The sequence below is a fragment of the Gouania willdenowi genome, chromosome 22 (genome assembly GCF_900634775.1).
Source record: "Gouania willdenowi chromosome 22, fGouWil2.1, whole genome shotgun sequence".
Taxonomy (NCBI): domain Eukaryota; kingdom Metazoa; phylum Chordata; class Actinopteri; order Blenniiformes; family Gobiesocidae; genus Gouania; species Gouania willdenowi.
In genome coordinates this window covers 23,403,661-23,424,382 of record NC_041065.1, presented here as the reverse complement: position 1 = coordinate 23,424,382, position 20,722 = coordinate 23,403,661, and the positions used below count along the sequence as shown (strand labels likewise).

At 38.2% G+C, this 20,722-nt stretch overlaps 1 protein-coding gene across 6 annotated transcripts in view; it reads right to left on the bottom strand.

Moving 5' to 3' along the window:
- LOC114456445 (pleckstrin homology domain-containing family G member 3-like) overlaps positions 1-20,722 on the bottom strand; it is a 48,606-nt gene that overhangs the window by 5,857 nt on the left and 22,027 nt on the right. For 2 of the 6 annotated variants that reach the window (XM_028438195.1, XM_028438196.1), the window contains exons 3-16: positions 17,465-17,967; positions 11,118-11,218; positions 9,063-9,132; positions 8,913-8,959; positions 8,677-8,827; positions 8,141-8,272; positions 6,628-6,810; positions 6,399-6,491; positions 4,597-4,683; positions 4,471-4,501; positions 4,240-4,341; positions 4,123-4,152; positions 2,973-2,983; positions 1,627-1,968 (exon numbers count right to left, since the gene is read on the bottom strand). In XM_028438195.1, coding sequence (XP_028293996.1) covers positions 1,627-1,968; positions 2,973-2,983; positions 4,123-4,152; positions 4,240-4,341; positions 4,471-4,501; positions 4,597-4,683; positions 6,399-6,491; positions 6,628-6,810; positions 8,141-8,272; positions 8,677-8,827; positions 8,913-8,959; positions 9,063-9,132; positions 11,118-11,218; positions 17,465-17,967 — 1,883 coding nt within the window. The remainder of the gene's footprint in view (positions 1-1,626; positions 1,969-2,972; positions 2,984-4,122; positions 4,153-4,239; positions 4,342-4,470; positions 4,502-4,596; positions 4,684-6,398; positions 6,492-6,627; positions 6,811-8,140; positions 8,273-8,676; positions 8,828-8,912; positions 8,960-9,062; positions 9,133-11,117; positions 11,219-17,464; positions 17,968-20,722) is intronic. The other 4 variants (XM_028438197.1, XM_028438198.1, XM_028438199.1 and 1 more) reach the window with 2 other exon arrangements.

The following is a 20,722-nucleotide window of genomic DNA, read 5'->3' as shown; positions in this document are numbered from 1 at the left end:
AGTTTGACATGCCTGGCCTAACCACTAACCCAGGGTTCCTACAGCTTCAGTCAAATTAAATTAAATACTTTTTAATGCCATAATTACATTTAAAACCAACTTCACAGTAAACACAATTGGGGGGGGAAATGCCACATCAATTACATAGGGTTAGGGGCAATTTTCTTTAAATTTACCTATGTTGTTAAAAGTTGCTACAAGCTGCACATAGTCCCGTTGCAACCACGTTACTGTTTTGTAGTTGGTTTTTCTGTCGTGATTGAGAAATGTTACAGTAAATTATATATACGGTATATGTTTTTTTAAAAACTAATGTTACCATTTATCTTGAAATGTGAGACAATCATAAAATCATACTTATATCGATGTTTCAAAAGTCTTAAAATTTAACACATAAGACATTTTAATGACAATAAAGGCCTTATTTTTAAATTCATGAATTTTAGGGCTGCCAACTTTGGTTGTTTAGTCGTCTGATTGGTCGATGCCGTCGTGGTCGACAATATTATCAGTTTCAATACCGTAAAAAAAAAATGCAATGCACTTATATAGGTGATAAGGATTAAATATCCATATAATGTATTTAAGGCCTAAGCATGATTCTGTGTCCAGCAACAGCTGTGAGTGTGTGCTGCAAAAAAAGTGTTGTGCTTCAGCTGTCAGTGCGCTGTCCTCAGAGCAGAGAGGGAACAAATTAAAACAGGTTGAAACACAAACATCCACTGTTCAATAAATCCTTTTTCTGCACACGAACATGGATTATCCTGATATTTGATACGTGGATTATGTAAATAGATCCACTGCTGTCTCTGGCGCCGCGGGGCACACTGCACACCCGTGTTTGACGTGCGATTGTTTTCCCGTGCGCTGATCTGATGTTGACATTGTTTATTAATAAAAGCAGGCTTACCACTAAAACATACGTCAATATGTCATTTGTATGAGGGAAAAAAATAGGTTTTAATTGTCGGTTTCAGGTCAGGCACGGATATAAATACCTAATGTCTGTCAGACCTGTAGGTTTTACTTTTGCTTTGTCGTGTTCTGGTCAAAACTTGAATAAGGTTCATATAAATGGTCTGTGTTTAAAAGCAAATTGCCATCACAAAACGCCAAGACAAAATATAAAATATTTGTCTCTTTTTCTTTCTCCTCGTCCTGCTCTGCACCTGCTCATTCATTCTCCGTTTTTTTTTTTTTTTTTTTTTTGGTCGACTAATCGCTATGTGTGCCATAGTCATGGTCGACCAACCATTTCCTTGGTTGACTACAGCCCTAGTGAATTTAATGCCTTTTAAGACTTTTTAGGGACCCGCAGGAACCCTAACCTAACCTCACCCCACTACATGCCTCCATCTAACCCAAAAAATACCAACATAGCTCCAATTAATTTAGCCAAGGACACTTATTGACAGCCTTCGTGACACCTTATTCATTCTATTGACAGATAATGACAGCATAATGTCAGCTTTATGTTTAAAACTTTAAGTTAAGTGTTACCAGGATTTGTAAAGAGTGTAAGGAAGCAAAAATGAACAAAGGAACCAACATCTGAGACAGTGTTGATCAGAGTATTTGGTGGAATGGAAGAGGAAATGTTAAACCCGTAGAGGAAGAAACCCTCACCGTTGTGAAGTGAGTGGAAAGCAAAGCCCTCGCTCTATAGTGCCAGCAGGAGATGGCTGCCAGCACTGAGGTGGCAAAGTCTGCTACCTGCTCGTCTCCAGGTAGAATATCCTCCTTGTAACCTTCCTCCATCTCAACCAGTGAGGAGCACAGATTGAGCTCATCACCATCACCACCAGCAGCAGGACTTTGCTTCTCCAGAGATTCACCTCTGGGAAACAGATCCTCCTCACACAGCCTTGGAGCCAGGGGCTCGCCTAGGCCGGAGGTGAGCGTGTCGACACTAGTGGCCGGCTGAAGGGAGCACCTTTGCTCCAGCAGTGCACCCTCACTGTCTGCATGCTGTAGCGTGAAGTCACAGACATGTGGCGTGTTAATGTGAGACCACAGCAGGGTTGGGGTCAATTATAATTGTAATCGTGTAATGGATAATTAATTACAATTATGGCGTACCTCTAATTTTCATTGTCATTTTTAAAATCCGTTGCCATCATAATCGTAATTAAGCTTAGATAATTGATTTTGCAATTGTAATTGCCATGAAAAATCCTATAAAAAATATCAATTATAATTTAACACAAAACTGGGGAACTATGTTACAGTTCTACACAAATGTAGTCAACAATTAATGAAATATGTCTTCATATCAAGCTTTCCCACATTTTAATATTAAAAAATCTAGAGGTATACTGACATAAAAAAGGCTCAGATGTCCACACCAAAAATATTGAAACCTATATTTTTATTGATTAGGAAGCCTAACAAGATAACTAATAGATAATAAATTAGACAATAGATGTTTGTTTTTAATATTTAGGATTCGTCATCATAAGAGATGCTAACAGAAAGTTAACACAAGAGGAAGGTTAACTTTTAACAATTAGGTTATTTATTTCAGGACCAGTAATTGTAATTAATTGTAATTGAGAACATAAGTGTAATTAACATTCTGAGGATAAAAAAAGAATTGTAATTGAACATGGGTAATTTCAAATGTAATTGTAACTGAAAAATGTAATTGACCGCCACCCTGGACCAGAGGCACGCTGTGATTCCAAGGTTGTGAATGGAAGGGGATCAATGTGAAGCAGCTTCAGCGTGTGGTGAAATATGATTTCCTCAGCCCAGGAAAACATAAAATATAGAGTGTATAGATTAGGACTCCACTGCAGCCCGTTATAGTTCAGATTCCTTTAAAAAAAAAAAAATCTACTCTACAGAGTTTGAACTGCGGAGTCAAAACTGGGCACGTCATATCTCACCACAGCCTAGAACGCCAAATAAACAGCAGTGGCACATCAGACTGACAAAGCTTCTTAATTAAAGGATGGATTTTAGATGCTTACCTTCAGAACGGCTGCATGGGGAGCGACGATAAAGAAGAGGCAGGGAGGAAAAGAAATGAGCAAGTCAGCAATGCTGGTCAAATCAAATATGTGACAAAAGGGATAAAAACAACATGCATCTTGAACAATTACGTGCAACACACCATCAGTTCTTCCTCAGAGGAAAGGAGGGAGTCTGCTCCACGTCTAAAGGGAGGCCCCGTGATTAGATAAATACTAATAACAAACATGTTGTTCTCTCAGCCTCTAACTGGACATGATGCAATTAGCCCAGATGTGATGACCCACTCCCTCACCCGGATGAGGTGGTTGACATGAAAATCGCTTCTTCATTGCATTTGCCCAAGAACCGACCCAGGAGGACAACGCCAAGCTTTGTTTTCGTCTACGTTCAAAAACTGAGGCTCGTGCTTTTCTGACATGAGGCGTTAATTTGACTGCAGGACAAAACCTTCAATGCACACGTGCCAAACTCAAGACCCGGGGGCCAAATGTGGCCCTTTATAGTATCCAATTCGGCCCACGGCAGAAAGCAAAAAAGTTAGAAAAACCATCCATTTTTGTTCAAATTAAACTAATTTAGTTGAAAATACCTCCGCTAGATATCTCCAGAACAATACACAAATTTAATGAAACTCCACAATATGAATAGGGCTCACATTTTCCACCATCTTAACCCTTAACACATGATGGCAGTCATTTTTTTAAATCTCAAATTGTTAAAAGAACAAAATTCTGCATCTTTCTTCAAATTATTCCACAAAATTTGCCAAAATTACATTAAATTGAAAGTGAAAATCCTGCAGGTATAAATTATTTTATAATTTATATATAAGTAGAAGTGCAAACTAGAGCACAATGATCATCAAATTACTCATTTTTTCATCTAAAATCTGCGGCCCACTTAAGATAAACTGCTCCATATTTGGACCATGAACTAAATTGAATTTGACGCTCCAGCTTTAATGTATCACAAAGCCTTTGGTCGCTGTGGAATATCATTAACTTCATTGTGAATGAGCTGGAGAAGGATTGTGTGAGTCTTTTGATCCCTTTTCCAGGTGTTTCTGAAGGAACCGACACACAGTGACAATCACTACACAACAGAATTTGTCTGAATGTATAAATAACAATAATTAAGCACACAAACCTTTTGCCCCAATGAGTTCTTTCACTGGCTCTGAAAGGAAGCCAAAAAAAAAGAAGACATTTTTAATGGCATTGTTAAACAGCAATGTAACAACTTTATAATTGTTGAATCTTTTACCTGATCTTCTCCTTCCGTTCCTTCTTCCAAGATGGAATTCATCATTGTGGTTGGATTCTGCTCTCTTCAGCCTCTCAGGGCTGTACTGGTACTTCCCTGGATCTGAGCAAGAGGAAAAAAATCATCTCCTGGTGAATTATTCTCATAATTACCCAGATTTTGTTAGCAGGAGCCTAGTTGGTTACCATGACAACAGATATTGGATTTAGTTGAATATTTGTTAAGACTCACAGTTTGATGTGTCCAGGATGGCTTCTTTTGCCTAGAAAACAAAAAAAAAAAACACAACAGGGAATGGAAGGCAAAAAAAAAAAAAGAGGGAAAGAAACCATGAGAGGAACAAAGTGTCTCTTTTACCCTCTGAGGTACGACAGCATTGTGATTCTCCAGAATGAGCCTCTTGATGTGATGGGACCAGAGACGCTTCTCTTCCACGGTCTTGGCCTGGAACAGCAAGTACCTCACTTTGAATACAAATGCACTATCACACATTAGCAAATGGTCACGTGACCACAAATACAAATCACTTCATATGTTGCACTTAATATTCTAAATAAGTTAACCCCCTTCCCACCATTTACTTCCATCTCTCTGTGTCCATCATTCCCAGTACACAGAGCATTTACAAAATAAACACATAGGCCAAGTAAAACTGGCCGTACTGAAAGCATTTTACACGACTAAGAGTTAAAGAAGTAAGAAATGGACAATAAAGTGGAAGCTGTACTGACCTAAAATTGCATACAAACATCAGTTAAAATGACTGTATGTGTAAATGCAATTAAAGATAGTTTACGATACATTGTTTATGATACCAATATTATCACAGTGCAGCAAATCTGCGATAATATATATTGCAACAAAAAAGACGTTACATTACAATGTCTGTTTCAAAGAAGAAGAAAAAAAACCTGTCAGGTGCAGAATTCCTCAGTTTATCTATTGTGATTTACACAAACTGAGATGAAACACGACACAGAAAATGCAAAAAGTTCAAGTTTAGTGTAGGGCTGGGCATTGATTTAATCGATTTATCGAGTTTGGAGAGTAAAAACAATTTTCATCTTGCAAAGTCGAGTTTTTAATTTTAATTTTATTTTCCCACCACAGTTTTTTTTTTTACTTTATCGAGTTCCGTCCTTGTGGGTTACCATAGCGCGATGTGAGCCAGCCCTCTCTTTATTTACATTTGTTTACACTTATGTGTGCCATAGGTATGTTTAATTTTGTATTCGCACTATGCTGAGATGCTAAGGGAAGAGTTTATTATTTTTTTAATTGTAATGTTATACGTTATAAAATATGTAGTTATCTGATTTCTTAATCAGAAAATTTAAGCTACTGTGAAGTTGCTGTTGCACTTTTGCTTAAACCTGGGTTAAAGCTTAAAAATGTTGAATGACAGAGCCTCATTTACTTTTTATTGTGGGATTGTTCGATGCATTTTAACTCTTGGGACAATCACAGCAATAAAGTTGCACTTTTGACAATATATCTGATGTCTGCTGTCATTTTTAAGTGTATTGAAAAAAAAAAAAAAAAAAAAAAAAAAAAATCGAGAATTGAATGGAAACTCAAATATTTCTTTAAAAAAAATCTTTTGGGCAAAATTAAGTTATTATTATTTGTCCCATCCCTAGCACTGGGTTATCAAAAATGTTTAAATTTGTAAATGTGTAGTGTATTTGTCGTCAAATTAGTCCCAAATAATAAATCTGTTGAGGTGGAATGTAGTGGGAATCTAATGCTTTCATCCACATAACGTCATGTTTGGAATAAGAGTTAAATCCTGTTAGAAATGGGCTGAATGTCCACATCCTAAACCATGTCTGACAGTCTGACTGCGGTCAGACGGGATGAGCAATGTCTGACCTTTGAAAGTCAAGCACATAGTACTTGAAAAACTGCATCTTTTTGCCTCCAATTAGTATTCTGATTACACTGATTAATAATTTTGTCATCTGTGAAGTGCAGTGAAGTGAAAAAATAAGGTTATTTAGAGGTTATTAGAGTCAGATTTCAGGCCTGCACGGCGTCATTACAGCACATTTTCACCAAACTGACTTTACACGTGAGCATTGCTTCTTTCTGCTCTGCTAGTTCCACACAGAGTAGTGCTGTGCTGTGTGCACAAAATGAAAGGTTAACCGTCAATTTACCTGCACTGTATGAGGTTGCTTGGGATGCTTGAAATGAATGACACTGAAGAGCAGGGGGTCCTTGGCGCTGTCGAGGAGCATCAGGGTGGAGCACTGCGAGCACACAGATGAAAAGAAAGGCGTCATTAAGAGTCGTTAGTAATCTCTTTGTGTACCACCTAATGAGAAATGTTTCCATTACATTTTCTCCCCAAATCATCCATTGACTAAATTAAAATAAAATCCATACCGAGATGTGCGTCTTGTAAACGTAGTGTTCGCCTCTTTTCTTGGTGATGAGGAGCATTTTGTCAAACAGGAAGAGTGTCCGAGTGTTCTTGGCCCTCAGCACATGAAAGGTTCCCTCTAGCACCAGCTCTCCATAGGTGGTCAGGTCAGAACCCTTCCAGTTGATCAGAAGAGACTGGATCTCCTGCAGACCAACATAAAAGGACACACACGCACAGATATACATATACATTAGAGCTGCACGATTGATCTAATTTTAATCGTAATTGCGATTTTGGCTGCCACAATTAAATTAATCTGATCCTCAGTGATATTTGAATTTAAAATGAGGCCTCAAATCAGGCACAAGAGAGGGTTAAAGCTGCAGTATGCAAGTTATTTTTGGCGTCACTAGGTCAAAAATCCATATAAGAATCTTTCAGCATATTGTAATTCAGAGTGGATACTAAACCTCTGCACCTTCTCTTGGCTCTGTATTTAAGCTCTATTCAATCATAACTTTTTACAAACCAAGTGTTCCATGAGCTGTTTTGGGCATTACAATTGGCTGCTCGACAAATGGTGATGCGGTTCAATGGCAGGCGTTCCGGGTTGGATTCAAAACGGGTAGGGAAGGGGGAGTTTGTAGAATCTGTGTGACTGGAATAGAAAAAACCAAACTGCAGCTTTAAGGCTACATTAAGCTGCCTTAATAACAAGCAACTGACCCTTCAGTTACTCAGTGGAGTGATGAGAGCTGCAATTGTACACCGTATTAACATGTTCAAATTAGTATTCATTTTGCAATGAAAACTGTTCAAATATTTGTTGAAAAGTAGCGCAAATAAAATTATAGACGTTTTACTGAACATGATGAATAATGGTGATTAAATTATTTGTGATGATCATTTTTGGCCGTAATCATGCAGCCCTAATATACACAATTAAACAAAATTACAGACACAGCAACCTGGTGTCAGCTTTTATGGTAAAGGTGAATCTGCATTAGTCATTTTCCAGAGGAGAATCATAAGCAGGCTCATTTCTTCTAAAACTCTTATTTTATAAAAAATATCTTTAAAAAATGTCCTCACTGATGAAGCTCGCAGTTGACTGTTGGTCATTTAAGCCGACATTTTTTTTTCGTTTTTTTGCTGTAAATATTGCTGTAGGTTTAGGGTACTGGGAGACCTTCTTTGACGTTCTATTGCTGCACAATAAAGTAATATTAATGTGACTATGTTTTTAGAATGCTGTACATTAGGTTAAATTTTTTGCAATTTGTTTTCTTCATCCTTTATATTTTTCTTTAAAAACTATGGTATACTATTATATTTTATTTAATGGTGGCTTTTAAATCAAATTATTAAATATACACCAACCCGTCTGGCCTGGTCTGATGGCACGTAGCCTGTAGGCTCATGTAGAACGTTGTTGACTAATGTCAATTACTTTGTGGCATTAACATTCTCGAGAAGAGAAATATTAAGAGACGTCTGAGCATCATTTGTGTGTGTGCATTGTTTTTTCCTGACCTGAACTCGGACGGCGTGTTCATGTTTCCTCTTCATATCGTTGATGTACCAGGCGACTCCTGTCATGGTGTTCATGGCCTCCTGAATCACCTCGTAACCTTTCTCATCTGGGTCAAAGTGCTTTGCAATTTCCTTAAAACGGAAAGAAAGGACAGTTGTAAACCTGGACCTCCTCTAAAAAGACAAAATGATGACTTTCGCACACACAAAAAAAAAAAAACGGTTTTATGTGAGGAAAATAAATAAAAAATGTAAATTCTATTACAGTCGACTCTTCCCCACCCCTCCCATTGACCTACCCTGACTCTTTTGCCCGTTCCCTTCCCCCTCACCTAGGTGTAACACTGCCCTCACTTTTTATATTCTCATTTTAATAAAGTTTTTGTTACCCTTCCTTAGGGAGGGCTGATGATGGTCACAATTATGCAATAAAATAAATGTATTTATTTAAATGCAATAATAAAACATACAATGCCGTCGTGAAAAGACACTCGCACAAAAGAGAAAAGACATCCATCCCACACGGCGTTGTGTACCTGAAGGAGCAGATGATATTTCAGGATCCTCTGAACTGGTTTCAGTAGGTAGGAGCCCAATGGAAGAGAGTGCTTCAGTGCAGCCTGTCGATCTCTAAAGAACTTGGCTAAAGTTTTACTCCTCATGCAGTCAGTCAGCGCTGCCACTGAACTGGGGTTAGAAAGAAGATTTCAAGTCGTTTCAAGTATATTCCCCACTGCCCTCAAAGTCAATGTTGTCTAACGACGGTACTTACTTTGGATAGTTGGTACAATACTGGGTGTAGATTTCAAAGTATTCACTCTAGAGGAATACAAATCAAGTGGATCACACATTATGAGGTTGTGCGTTTGGCTAGGGCAGATACAGTAGGTATTGTAGATGTGTGGATGGAGCTTTTACTGACCTTATTTACAAAGCATTGAGCGATCGCTACGGGGTCATTCTCACACATGTCCAAAGACTGCAGCAGTTCACTGGAAGAGAGACAAACAGTAGGAGAGCAGAGAGTTCAGACCACAAATAGAAATGTGCAATAAGAAAACAAAAGAGGGAGGGGACAGCCTTTAACACGTTTAGTTACATTATTACATTATGATAGCCAACATAGCACTTAATAATCAGGAAAGTAGGGTCGTGTGAAATGTAATATACTCGTATTACTGTATAATAATCTGGAATTTTGCAAAATAATGAGGACCTGAGACTCCAGGCAGCAAGTACCATGTACTTCCTAAGTGTAATTTTTAGTCCATCTTCTATCTCTGCACTATATGTCACGTAGATTGTTCACAATTGTATGTTACGTTTCTTTTTAACATCCTTAGTGTGTTTTATCCATTACTGATGTTCGTTTAACGTTTACACCAACCTGCTAATAGGAAAGGGGATGGAAATTAGCCCCCTGGCTAGCTACAATCCCATGCATTTACATGAAAATGTTTTTTTTTAATACATGTCACATTTAAAAATAATCTCAAATGTGTTAAATAGAATTCATATTTGACATTTATGCAGCAAAATATTCAGTAGAGGGCGCCATAAACACCGGTAATTGTCCCTGATGACACAGAGAGCTAATAATAGTATGCTAGGTATTATTAAGGGAAATTGTTTATTGCATTGATATTATGTTCTGTGTATTAGTCCTGCTCTAAATAAATAGCATTTATTTGATTGACCCGAGTTCCCATTATTACAATTTTTAGTGAATTAATTAATTGCAACTGTACAGATGAAAGTACAAATATATTAGAATAAAGGTGTGTGATAAGGGAGGTCACTTTTATTTTTTGTGGAAAAGTAGAATTTTATTTTTTCATTTATTTATAAATATTTTTAAATAGCCTAAAGTGTTAAAAACTCCAACAATAGAGTCACACCTGACGGGTGATACCAAACGCTTTGAATGAAACCTAGAAACAAAAACAAACAAACAAACATACCAATATGCTCATGGTACACTGAGACTAAAGCTTGTGTGGACACCAAGTATTGTTTACTATACACCATGTAAACAGAGACATTGAGGTTAAAGTGGGTCAAACGCAAAATAAAGAACTATAAATCCTGACAAGTAATAGAGAAACTTCTTTCAGCATAATTCTAATGGTAAATCTAGAATGCAAGACCTGTACAGTACATACTGTACTATAAAAAGACGGCAACAACATTTGTGTGAATGTTTCTTGCAAAACAAGTTTGGTTTCTGCTGAACCACATCATAAAAATAACACAAAACTGAACACACTGAATTGCAACACTCAGAGGAACGCAGCTCCCACTCATCGGCTTATACGAGTTGGTTTTTTTTTACCTAAACATCTAAAAAAAAAAGCTCATCTCGGGTAACATGTATCACATACATTATTCTTACCGTGTCATAAGAGCAGCTGCAGAGCCATACATTAAAAGGAGAGAAAATGGGTCTAGAAATACATTTTCCCGACATTTCACAAAATACATTTGTTAATTTTATTTTTTATAAACAAATAAAAAAGGTTCACATATCCATTTTTTTTATTTATTCTTGGTCAACACTACATGTAGCGTCTTTTCGCCATCTATGCATGTTTTATTATTGCAATTACATAAATACATTTTATTTATTGCATAATTGTGACCATCACTAGCCCTCCCTAAAAAAAGGGTATGAAACACTTTATTAAAGGGAGAATATGAAAAGAAAAGGGCAGTGTTACACCTTAGTGAGGGGGAAAGGAACAGGAAAGAAGGAGTCAGGGTAGGACAATGGAGGGCGTATTCAAATTGTTCATTTATCTCAGCACATCAGTTTCACAGCAATAGGATGCTAGGTTTTAGCCCTGTAGGTGGACACTAGGGTCTTTTCTGAGTGGAGTTTTCATGTTCTCACCATGATTGTTTCCAGTTTTAAAGTAAATTGTCTAAATTCATGTGTGCCCTGCAATGGTTACAGGGTACACAAAGAAGCCTTTCCTACCTGTTGAACTCATAGATGTCCTCTATGTTCCCAAAAAGTGCACACACTTGCTCTGGTCGGATGGGAAGGTTGTTCATGTCAATAATACACGCCAAATAATCCTGTAAAAAACATAGGAAGGTCAAAAAATCATGTTGAAATGTGAAGTTTATTTATTATTATTATTTATTTACAGTAACAGATTCCTACCAGCAGAGGGCGTATGCACATAAGCGGTCAGATTCTCGTCATACCATCTGAGCTGTGCCTTGTGCTTATAAAGGTGTTTGATGGCCCATCACCACTATTTAACCAGTAAAACTTTAGGGCTGTTATATGTCAATGGAAACCAAAGGGGAATCAGGATTTACATCAGTTTACAGAAAGCAGCGTTATCAATTTCCCCCTTTAGTTGTTTGATACCTAAATGAGCCTTTTATGGAAATGTTTAGTGGACAAGGGAATGCCACGACTCCTGACAACCAACATGGCCTGTTTCTGCTCCAAAACCTGGCTCCCTCTGGTCCTTAGGAGATAAACTATGTTAAATATTCCCAGAAAACTTCACAGAGCCAGCAACAGGGAAGAGTCCACCCTCCATGGTCAAACACACACTAAGGTGGCACACAAACACTCATATGGCTCCGAACGAGAAGAGGACAAAAAAAAAGCTAAAGTGAAGCACACATGCAAACAGGCAGCAGCTAAATAAAGAGACCAGCAGTAAACACTGGACACACGTGCCCAGCACATCAAACGATGTGGTGCAAACACACACACACGGACAGATTAGGAGTCATCACATCACACACTGCTGAATAACGTGCAGCACAATATCAGTCGAGGATTCCAGCACAGCACGAGTGAGGCTGGCTGCAGTCAGCAGGACGTCTGAGAGTCTCCTATAGAAAAGCTTCCGCTAATGTTAACACATGACATCTTTAGGGGATCGGACAATTTAATGCACTGTAACAGTTCTTGTACTTTACAATGAGACAAATTGTTCTCAGACAGAGTTTGCTGCTTTATCCATGTCGACTACTAGATACAGGCAGCCATTGAAACACAATTAACACAGAGTGACAAGGTTAGCAGGGAAGAGAGCTTAAAGAATATACCTAGTAAACCCATTGGAAGTACCGTATATTCCATAATATTATTTTGTTTCCTGCTTTCTTACTCCCCCTTCACTGGTTTCACTCCATCCTCACAGGCCACACTCGGTTCATCCAATTCATATCCTTCAATTCCCAGCCCTCCCCATCACATCAGGTGTGCCCCAGGACTCTGTCCTGGGCCCCTCCTCTTCATTATCTAGCTCAGTGGTTCCCAACCAGAGGTATGTGTACCCCTAGGGGTACTTGAACACATTGCAGGGGGTACTTGGAAACATTGATGAATCTATTTCCAACATGCTGAGTCATTTTTAAGCCTATTTCAGACACTGTACATGATCATCCAACATCTTTTCCACCCATTGACAATGAACGGCATTAATGAAATGAACAATATTGTGGCCTTAACATCCTACTAAATTGTTACTAACATGTTATGCACATTACTAAAAATTGAGGTAAATATATTATTTGATATGCATATATATATAATGCACAAAATTGATATTGAGTGTACATTAAACGTACAGGTTGACATTTTCAAGCTGCAGGAGATTTCAGAGGGCAACATGTTAACAACATGTAATAAAACAAGAATGGCTACAAAACTGGAGTGACGAAGGGGTTCTCCTAATCTGAAGAGAGGCCTCGGGGGGTACATGAGACAGAAAAGGTTGGGAAACACTGATCTAGCTCATCCCTCCTGGCAATATTTTCAGCAATTTGGTATCCACTTTCACTGCTTTCCGTACAATATCCAGCTCTACCTGACCCGCAAATCTAAATCTTCTCAACTGCACTCCTACCTCACCCACTGCCTCTCAGAAATTAAAGCTGCAGTATGTAAGGTTTCTTGGGCGTAATTTGATCAAAAATACATATTATTTAGCTTTAGAATTCCAGCAGCGTGACACACATTTTTAGCTAATCAGAAATATTTTTACAGAGTGCTCCATGAGCTGTTTTGGGCATTACTATTGGCTGCGCCACTAAAGTAGATGTGTGTTTAAGTAGTAAAAGTTCTCCAACAGGAGAAGTGCCCATCACGGCGTTAGGCACAGCGGTTACACGGCAAAGCAAGTGGAAAAAGGAAGACCAAGGTGGAGAACTGTCAGTCTAAAGGCCCAAGGAGACTGATAACAAATGGGATAAATTGCATGTAAACATATCCATGATTAAGAGAACATGCACAATTCATTTGCAGTCTGGATGCGGAGTAGTGTGGGTCTGCTCTGACCGGCAGCTGGATTGCTGTGACTGCTCGTGTGAGCTGTGTGGCGGAGGAGGAACTCACCTCAGCACCCACTGCTCAGGACAGTAACTACAGAGTGATACGTGCAAACTCTCCAATAACACAAGATAAAGTCCCTACATTTGTAACGAGTCTCTATTGAGGAAAAAAGTCGCTAAGAGCTCCACAGTTGTGTGCGCGTTCAAGAGGAAGCCGATGAATTCGAAAACGGGGAGGGGGGGAGTGTGGTTGATTCCATACTAGTCTCACAACTTCACATACTGCAGTTTTAATTCCTGGTTCACCTCTAACTTCCTTAAAAACTTAACAGAAATAAAACAAAACTCCTTGTCAACAATAAATCCACTTTATCCAAAGCTGACAGTTTCTCCCTCACCATAGACGAGTCCTCGGTGTCCACGTCCCCTCAGGTCAAGAGTAAGGGTGTCATCTTTGACGGGTCACTTTCTTTCCACTCTCACATTAATAAAAAAAACCCAGTCTGTGTACTTTGATTTATGTAATATTAATCATCTCTGCCACCCCTCTCTGACCCCTCCAGCCACTGCTATTCTGGTCCACAGCCTCATCACCTCCTGTATCCACTATTGTTACTCACTCCTGTTCGTGCCCCTCACAAATCCCTCCATAAGCTTCCACTGGTTCCTGGGTCATCACCCAGTCAAAGTTAAAATCCCATTTTAAATACTACTATACACTTTCAAGGACATCCACAACCTTGCCCCAAAAGTACCAACTGGGATTACCGTAAATTACATTTTTCATGGGATTTTTGTAAAAACAAAAAAAGTCCATAAAATGGCTTAACTAAAGACAATTAATATCTCTAAAAAATAATGATTACCATTACAGGCAAAGGGTTAAACCTATTTAAATTTCACAGTAAAGTTCAAACTGGGGGCTGATGCGCAGGCTGCAGCAATGTGATGGTTTGCAACCTTGGATGAAAATCGCAACAAATAATAAATCCCAAAATGTTTTCTTCAACAGGAAAACCTTTTTTTTCCCCCGTTTTATTATCATGAAGTTAGAGTAACTCTGCAGATCTAGGTCGTGTTTCGGGTGTGTTTAGGCACGTGAGAGCAGCTGGAGTCAAACAGCTGTTTTTAAGACTATCCGATGGATAACGGCTGCGATTGAAAACTCTCACAGCTGCTCGTGGGCTCAGTGTCATTTTCGATCGGAAGCTTTGAACTCTTCAGCAAAAATATGAAAACGATGCAAAACTGCGCAACAGCCTCAGACGTCCGTCAGAGGTACAGTAAGAGTGTGGACTCGACTTGACATCAAAATGAGTGAAAGCAAACAGTCATCTATAAATAAAAGAAATAGGAAAGGTTCCCACGGTAAAAACAATTACTCTCCTCTTGTCCATGTTCTTCTCAGATGTGTAAGTGTTTGTCTTGGACAGATGGATCAGAGACTATTATTCTGTTCTGGAGCTGGCCGCGGGACCAACGTTTCAATGACAAGGACGAGGCTGGTGCCTGGGCTCCATCAACAGATCCAGTTGTTTAAATGCAACACGAAGAAGAAAAGGAAAGATGATAAGTTTGGTCTGGACAAAAACCAAAAAATAAATCTGGTTCTGAAAACTTCTTGCAAAGTCAAACACTCTGGGAACATGAGCGATGAGGAAAGGAGAAGATGATAAAGGAAAACATGTTTAAAGAGGAAGATAATCAATGTTACTAAGTGGGTTTGCTGTGGAGACAAACGATAAAAGGGTTTACGTTACCCCTGTGTATTCAAGTGGTAATGCATCGCTAAGTGTAAGACATTATTTTAAAGTGGTTTGTTTGGATGAAACACAATCAAAAACACTTGGATAAATTCATAGTGTGTAGGCCACATTTAATCAATGAATTGAAGATCATTTGCTAAAAAAAAAAAAAGGTACAAGGTTGAAATTGTCTATCCATAGGTGACTGTGGTTCACACTCCAACAAAATAACCTGCTGTTGTTGACTATTGTTCTCTGTTTGAGTAACATCACAAGCTTTTTCTAACATTCCACACTACAAAATAAGTAATAAAAGTATGTATGATTCGTGCTGATATCGTATCGGATCAATATTGGTATCATATCGGAAGTGAAAACGTATCTGGACATCCCTGTCTCATACCATGGTGATATACCCAAAAAGAAGTAAACCAGTGTCATAGTACAGCACACAAGGAATACATTTTATATTTTGTTAGCGTTTAGAGATGACTACTGTTGTATTTTGCGCTATATAAATAAAATTGAATTGAATTAGTGATGCACCGAAATTACTATTTAATGTATGAGCGAGGTCAAGTTAAACATTCACATTTTTTATTTTATATTGTGCATCGTTGAAATGTCAGTACTAAATAAATATTTTTGTATTTTTAATTAATTTGTTCTTTGAAGCATTAATATTCATTTATACAATTGCAATGTTTTAATTTTAGCGAGGTTAATACATATTTACATATTTAAATCCAATGGGACTAATAATTGGCATAATATTTCCTTTCGGTGCATCCCTTGAATAAATTGGGGAAGTTAACGCGATAAGAGGAGATCCAGCTACAGAGTGCACGCCCCAAATGATCACCAGATAAAAATCAGAAGTCCATCATTCTTCTGGTTAATAATAGAGGAACACTTTGCTCAGTTTCTTCTTTCATTGATGGTGAACGAACACATTAGACAAACTCTTAACTAGAGGCTCATGCACAAGAATGAATAAATTACTGATGTATGTTCATTTCTGCAATGGGGGCAGTGCTCCCTCACGGCATATGGCAGACGCCAGCCGTCTGGGACAAGGTGAAAGAGAGCCGCTCGCTCTTTTACTGCCAGTCAGTCAGAAATACCACACATGTTAAAGCTATTACTGTCAGTCTGCAGGGGAGAGAGACGGGAGTGCCTCCTTTCTTTGTGAGGCCCAGGAAAGATGGCGGGTTCATTGATGTAACCGCTCTGTTGACCATAGATAAAAATCACTTAACTTCTCATATACTGTATTAGGGCTGGGCGACATGGACCAAAATTCATATCTCGATATTTTTTCTCAAAATGGCGATATACAATATATATCTCGATAATTCTAATTCAAATGAAGTCTGACCAGAAGGACAATTCAGGGTTAAATTGTCTGTTGCAAAATGCCACACAGACAGATTTATTAACAAACAGCAGCACGACATGTGCCATTTTTGGCTTTTTCTCCTATAAAGGGACAGCACGTGTGAGTGAGTTCTGTAGTGTGGCTTGTTTAGGTAAGGACACACTAAGAAATCCATCTCACTGAGCTTTTCATGCTGTTGTGAGAAGCAACGAAAGCAGCGACTCCTAAAACGAGTATTTTGGTACAAAATAAGCTGTAAAAAAATGCATATCAATATAGGCAATATTGTAATTTTCTATATCGCCAAAATGGAAAAATGTCGACTATCGATATATCACCCAGCCCTACACTGTATATATATTCAAGAATAAAGATAATAGAAGCTGTAAACCTTGAATCCACTGTAAATACAGATCTAGCAACAAACATCCTACAGCCACTACATCCTAAACTGGCCGACAGCTCTAATCTAAATGAGCTAGAACAGTTTAAACACAGCACACAAATCTCCAGATGTCAACGTCAAGCATACCAGTCGGCCAAAGAATACTGAATATAAATGAATGAATCCTGCTAAAGCGAATGAAACCTCCAAACTGTAAATCACTTTTAAATGCAGAGTGTCCACACAAACAGCTGCTTGTAACAGAGTAGATAGTTTTCACTACGGGTTTCTTTTCTTTTGCTCCTGCCATTTTGATTTAGTAAATCACTCCAAAAAAGGCTGCTGCAGACGTTGAGTCATGGCTGCAAATTATTCAAAGTCAAACGTGTGCTTTAAATACACAGTGGGGGTGATTTGAACTCTATAGCACTAAAGTTGGCTCACAGTGAATACCTGGCAGGGAGAAAAAAGCACCGACTGTAGCAGGAAAACGCCAAACCTCAACTTCCACTCACCTCCACAATGCTACGCAGATCCCTGACGTACGTGCGCTCCGTCTCATTTATCTCCATGACAACACGGTCCAAATAGGTCAGCTTTGGGTTGGGCGCCATGGTGCCCCTTATAACAGGCGAGCTCAGGATGTGACGGATTTCCCTGTCGGTGGTGCCATTGTTGTTGTTCCAAAGGTTCACCTTGTTCCTCTGCAGCTTCTGAAAGCGACCCATGGAACTTGTGAGGATGGGACTCCGATTCCCACAATGCTCTCTGGTTTCTTCTGCTGGGACCAGTTCCAGGTCGATGTCCTCTTCACTGGGTATGGGTGGCGTGGTGGAGGCCAGAAGGGCCGCCGTGCTCACAGAGAGGCTGCTGCTGTCTCTGGATGAACCAGAGGACAAAGTGGACACCAGGCTTACTGGTCTTTCACCCTCACTATCCAGAGGCTCCATGCATACTTGGGCACAGCTGTCTGGGACATGGTCGCAGCCAGAGAGGGGGGAGGACAACTGAGGTGATTCTGTCGGAGAAAGGTAAAGAAAAAAATGGAAAATGTAATTAATGCAAAAAACAAAACAAAACAAGGGTACAGAAAATTCTGCAGACAAACTACTAAAACCTTACCAAATGATGAAAAAGCAAAATCACCATTATATAAATGTATATCAAAAATATCACTGCATCATTGATTACCAACTTGTATTCAAATTATTTAATTTTTTTTTAATGTGTACCAACCATTTTAAATGAATAGTAAAGAGATCAAATAATACAGACTTCTGAACAGACTGGCCCAGTTTATAAAAATATAATTACTTAATATGATTTCAGTCTGGTTATTTAGTCTAGACTATTTAGTGGCCTGTGAATGGATTCACTTGTATTTTTAACACTTGTTTGTAGGAGTTCAGATTCATTCCTATTGACAGGTCAGATCATCATTTATTTAAATACTGACAAAAAGAGTTAGCTTCTTTTAATTAGACTTTAATCATCCACGTATACACACCTTTAAAACTAAATTATTACAATAAATGTGTGAGTGAGATGGATCAGAGAGATGAAACCAGGAATGCTTTGAAAATACCAGATGTGATCATTTCTGTCAGCAAATTATTATTATTGTTATTTTAAAATCTGTAAAAAAAAAAAAAAAAAAAAGCAGTGCCCAGTCAAGTCTATATGAATGACTGTTTATACTACATTGCATTCATTTCAAATTTCAATTTGTGCAATAACTATTATTGCATTTTTTTTATCCATCTCATGTATAATCCAGTTTTTTTCATCCTATTTAAAAGCCCAACTAGGGACAAGAGTTGTAAATGAATTAGCAATAACCATAAACACTGTACAAAACATCAGTGGCGTTCACTGTATCAAAACCATGTTAAATCGTATAGTCCCCATTTAAATCAAATTCTATCCCATGTAGTCTGAAGGGACTTAAAATATGTTCTAAATGCACAATAAAAGGTTTTAAAACAAATTAGAAAAATTAAAATGGGACCAAGTGGGTTACAACTGACCGTCTCGAGAGCTAGAATATCATAGATATACAAGCCAGTCATTCTTTGTAGTGTTTTCTCCCTTAGTTTAACACTGATGATTATCCCAAAGTCAAATGAACAGTGTACTTGGTTTATTTTTTTATTCTAAAATTGATTGCATGAATTAATGTTCAAATCAGTCTGATTGTTGTCCTGGCAACTTCAGCTGGGTTTGGTTCAATCATGCTGCGAACCTGCGATGTTTAACAGGGTGACAAAAGGGTTGCGTTGAATATGAAGTCGATTTTGTGATTTTTTTTCCTCAATATTGCGATTCCAATTTAATACGCGAATATTTTTTCAAGGGCCTCTTGTCTTGTCATGTATTTTTCCGATGAACACAAGCAATAAATCAATCTGTTTGATAATAAACAATTTCAGATTTATTCCAACTTTAAATACATATAAAATATACATTTGAACATATCTGACGAACTTCACGTTTCATGACACATGTAAACATGGGGACTGCACTTCTTCAACACTGAACTTAACAGGACAGTACAAAACAGGACAAGAAAAAAAAAAAAAAAAAACGCAGCCTTTGCGATTAGAACAATCGCATTTTATGATATCTCGATATTAATTAATCGTTCAACCTTAACATGAAGCAGGAACACAATACAATTGCATCGTGACATTATTGAGGTCAGTGAGGAGGAATACCAGCAGTGACTAAACAATAGGAGAGAATGAGAAGAAAGGCCTCCCTGACAAGTGTATTAAAGTGGAAGTGAACATAATAGTAAAGATGGAATTTAAAACAAAGTCTTTAAAATGCCATTACTGCACTGAAACAATCATTCAATATTTATTGACACTTCAGATATTTACCCAGAGGAGGATTGGTTTACCGGAAAATGCATTGCTCAATCACTGCTGACAAAGCACAATTACAAATTGCATTCCTTTGGAAAAGAGATATTTCCTCTTGCTCCTGGAACAACTGGGAGGTGAAATAAAAAAGGGGATAAAACTTACTGGGGAGGGAACAAAAAAAAGGTGGTACTGGAACCAGAAGCTTGTTTCTATGTCTTTATGGAGCTGCACATGTAGAATGGTTTCATATCCTTCCCGACCAGATGGGGAAAATTTCCTCACAAACGTTTCCTAAATATATGAAGTCATGGTGGTGTGAAAGTGGAGCACTGTGTTACCAACTATTAGAGCGTGAATGGGCTGAAATCCTTGATCCAAAAGGTTAAAAAAAATAACACAATGTATGTCTCAAGTTACCTTCAGCCAAAAATCATGGGTGTACTGTTTAAAAGTGAGGTGATGTGAATGATTTGCTCTTTATGTGCAACTTATGATCGAGTTTCACTGAAGTCAATCACACTAACACTTTCCCAGATAAGCAAAACACTGTTTTTACTTTGTAGTAGGGTTGGGAGATATGACCGAAAATGTATATTCCATTATTTTTCAAAATTGTACTGTTTCACGGTATATGACAGTATTTATTTATTTCTATGCATAATCAGGTGTTCACAGCATTTTCTACTGGTTGAGAGAGGAATTACTGCAGTGCATTGATTCAGGATGGTCTATTTTACTGTCATGATGAGTGAATGAGTATATATGAATAATTCCACATTAGCAGTAAAACAAGTTTGCAACAGCAGCCCACTGGCTCTTTGCCGCGCTAGCTTAGCTTTAGCATTAGCTTGATTCAGTGGTGTGGTGGTTTCTTATGGTGAATAAGACAGAGTTTTGTTTGCAGCG